At 55.9% G+C, this 1930-nt stretch overlaps 1 protein-coding gene across 1 annotated transcript; it reads right to left on the bottom strand.

The window, feature by feature from the left end:
* ENH_00037450 (hypothetical protein) lies at nucleotides 1-1865 on the bottom strand (the record flags this gene model as incomplete). Its single annotated transcript, XM_013580536.1, has 1 exon — nucleotides 1-1865. A coding segment is annotated over one exon (1865 nt), but the record flags the coding sequence as incomplete, so codon positions are not given.
* Between the last annotated feature and the right edge of the window lie 65 nt (nucleotides 1866-1930).

Here is a 1930-nt window from a genome sequence, read left to right as displayed (position 1 = left end):
TCCATAATATAGTCGACTTCGTATTCATCTGTGGGATTGCCTGCTGCATCGTGGATAGGAGGCCAGGCAGCGTCGGCTGCCGAGGGAACCAAAGCAGGAGGGCGGGGGCGGTGGGGAACTAGCTGTGAAACGTGGAAAACACCATGGCATTCATAAGTGGGAGGCAGAGCGAGACGGTAAGCAACAGTTCCTATGCGTTGGAGGACTTCGAAGGGTCCGCGGTAGCGGGGCTCGAGCTTAGGGCAGCTGTTGAAAGGCGGTAGGTGCTTGCTGCTGAGCCAGACCTTATCCCCCACTGCATATTCCACTGCTCGACGCTTTGTGTCTGCGTAATACTTCTGCTGCCATTTCGCCTTCAGGATGTGACTCTGCGCTCTGTCGTAGAGCTGCCGGAAAAGCCTAGTCATGGGAGGAGTGAGCGTAGGAGCTAACGCGCCTACGATATCAAGTTCCGCAGCAGTCAATGGGTTTTCTCCAATCATGACCTCGAAAGGAGAGAGTTCAGTGGATGAATGGCTTGTTGTGTTGTAGGCAAGTTCCAAGGCTGGGAGCAAACGCTCCCACTCGCGTTCATCAGATCTGATATATGTACGCAGCATCTGCTCCAGTGTGCGGTTAACCCGTTCAGTTTGGCCGTCGCTTTGGGGATGGTAGGACGGGGACATGCACCGTTTGATGTTGAAGCGGCGACAGAGCTGGTTCCAAAGGTCTGATTGGAAACGGGGGTCGCGATCCGATATAAGCACTTCTGGGAAACCGTAATAGCGGATAAGACGGTCGGCTAGGAGCTCCACTGTGTCTGCTGCTGTGAATGACTTCGCTGCAGGAACGAAATGAGCAATCTTACTGAGGGAGTCGACCAGGACAAGGATGGAATCATGTCCCGTCGCTGTAAGGGGAAGATCTGTGATGAAGTCGAGACTCACGTGCGCCCAGCGACGAGAAGGGATGAGCAGCTGTTGAAGAAGGCCTGCAGGCTTCTGGTTAAGATACTTTGACGCTCGACAATGAGTGCAGGACTCAACGTAAGCAGTGGTGTAAGCGCGCATTCCCGGCCAGTAGTAGAGCTTGCTGAGGGCCGCGAAGGTCTTTTTCTGTCCGCGGTGGCCTGCTGTGACATGATCGTGAAGGGAATACAAAACGTGAGTGAGGAATTCAGGGAATTGGGGAACACAGATGCGCCACAGGCCATGAACGCGGATATGCAGGTAAGGCTCGACGTAGCGAAAGGTGAATTGTCGATTACGAAACTCGAGCTGCAGAGCTTCTCCTGGTTGGTTTGCTGCTGCCTTGTAGGGAGCGCTAAAAATAGGACACTGCGAGTAAGCGCGCGGCCAATGGCATACATCAGGAGGGGCAGCTGGTGTCTGCGTTGTGTGTGTAGGATTCGCTGCCTCTTGGTTGGGTTCTGGCAGCGCAGGTGAAAGTGCGGGCGGTGTGCTGCGCCGTCGAGGCCGTCGTGAACGAAGGCCGGCGAGCTCCCTGTAGTTGGCAGACCGACCACGAGTGCAGGGAGCCTCGCGTGCTTGTGCTACTGCAAGCATCAGAGGTGGCGATGGTGTGTCGTGCGAGCAGGCGTGAGAGAGGCCGGGACGGCGAGACAGAGCATCGGCAACTTGATTGCGCGCTCCTTGAACATACGTGATGTGCAAGTCCGGGAACTCCGCAAGAAAGTCTAGCCACCGGGCGGTGCGTCCGCGCAGAGGCTTCGATGCCCGGAGCCGTTGGAGATGAGTGAGAGCTTGATGATCAGTGTAGGCCGTTACCTTGGATACCCGGAGCAGGTGCGACCACTTGTCCAGTGCCACGACCAACGCCAAGAGTTCCTGATCGTAGATCGAGTATCGCTGTTGCGTAGGATTCATGACTTGGCTGAGAAAACCGATGGGTTTGCCGTCCTGTTCCAGAACTGCTCCTAGTGCGTAACCAG

The sequence above is a fragment of the Eimeria necatrix genome, genomic scaffold (genome assembly GCF_000499385.1).
Source record: "Eimeria necatrix Houghton genomic scaffold, Enh_scaff2749, whole genome shotgun sequence".
NCBI lineage: Eukaryota > Apicomplexa > Conoidasida > Eucoccidiorida > Eimeriidae > Eimeria > Eimeria necatrix.
The sequence above is the reverse complement of the archived record's forward strand: the minus strand, read 5'-3'. Positions and strand labels throughout refer to the sequence as shown.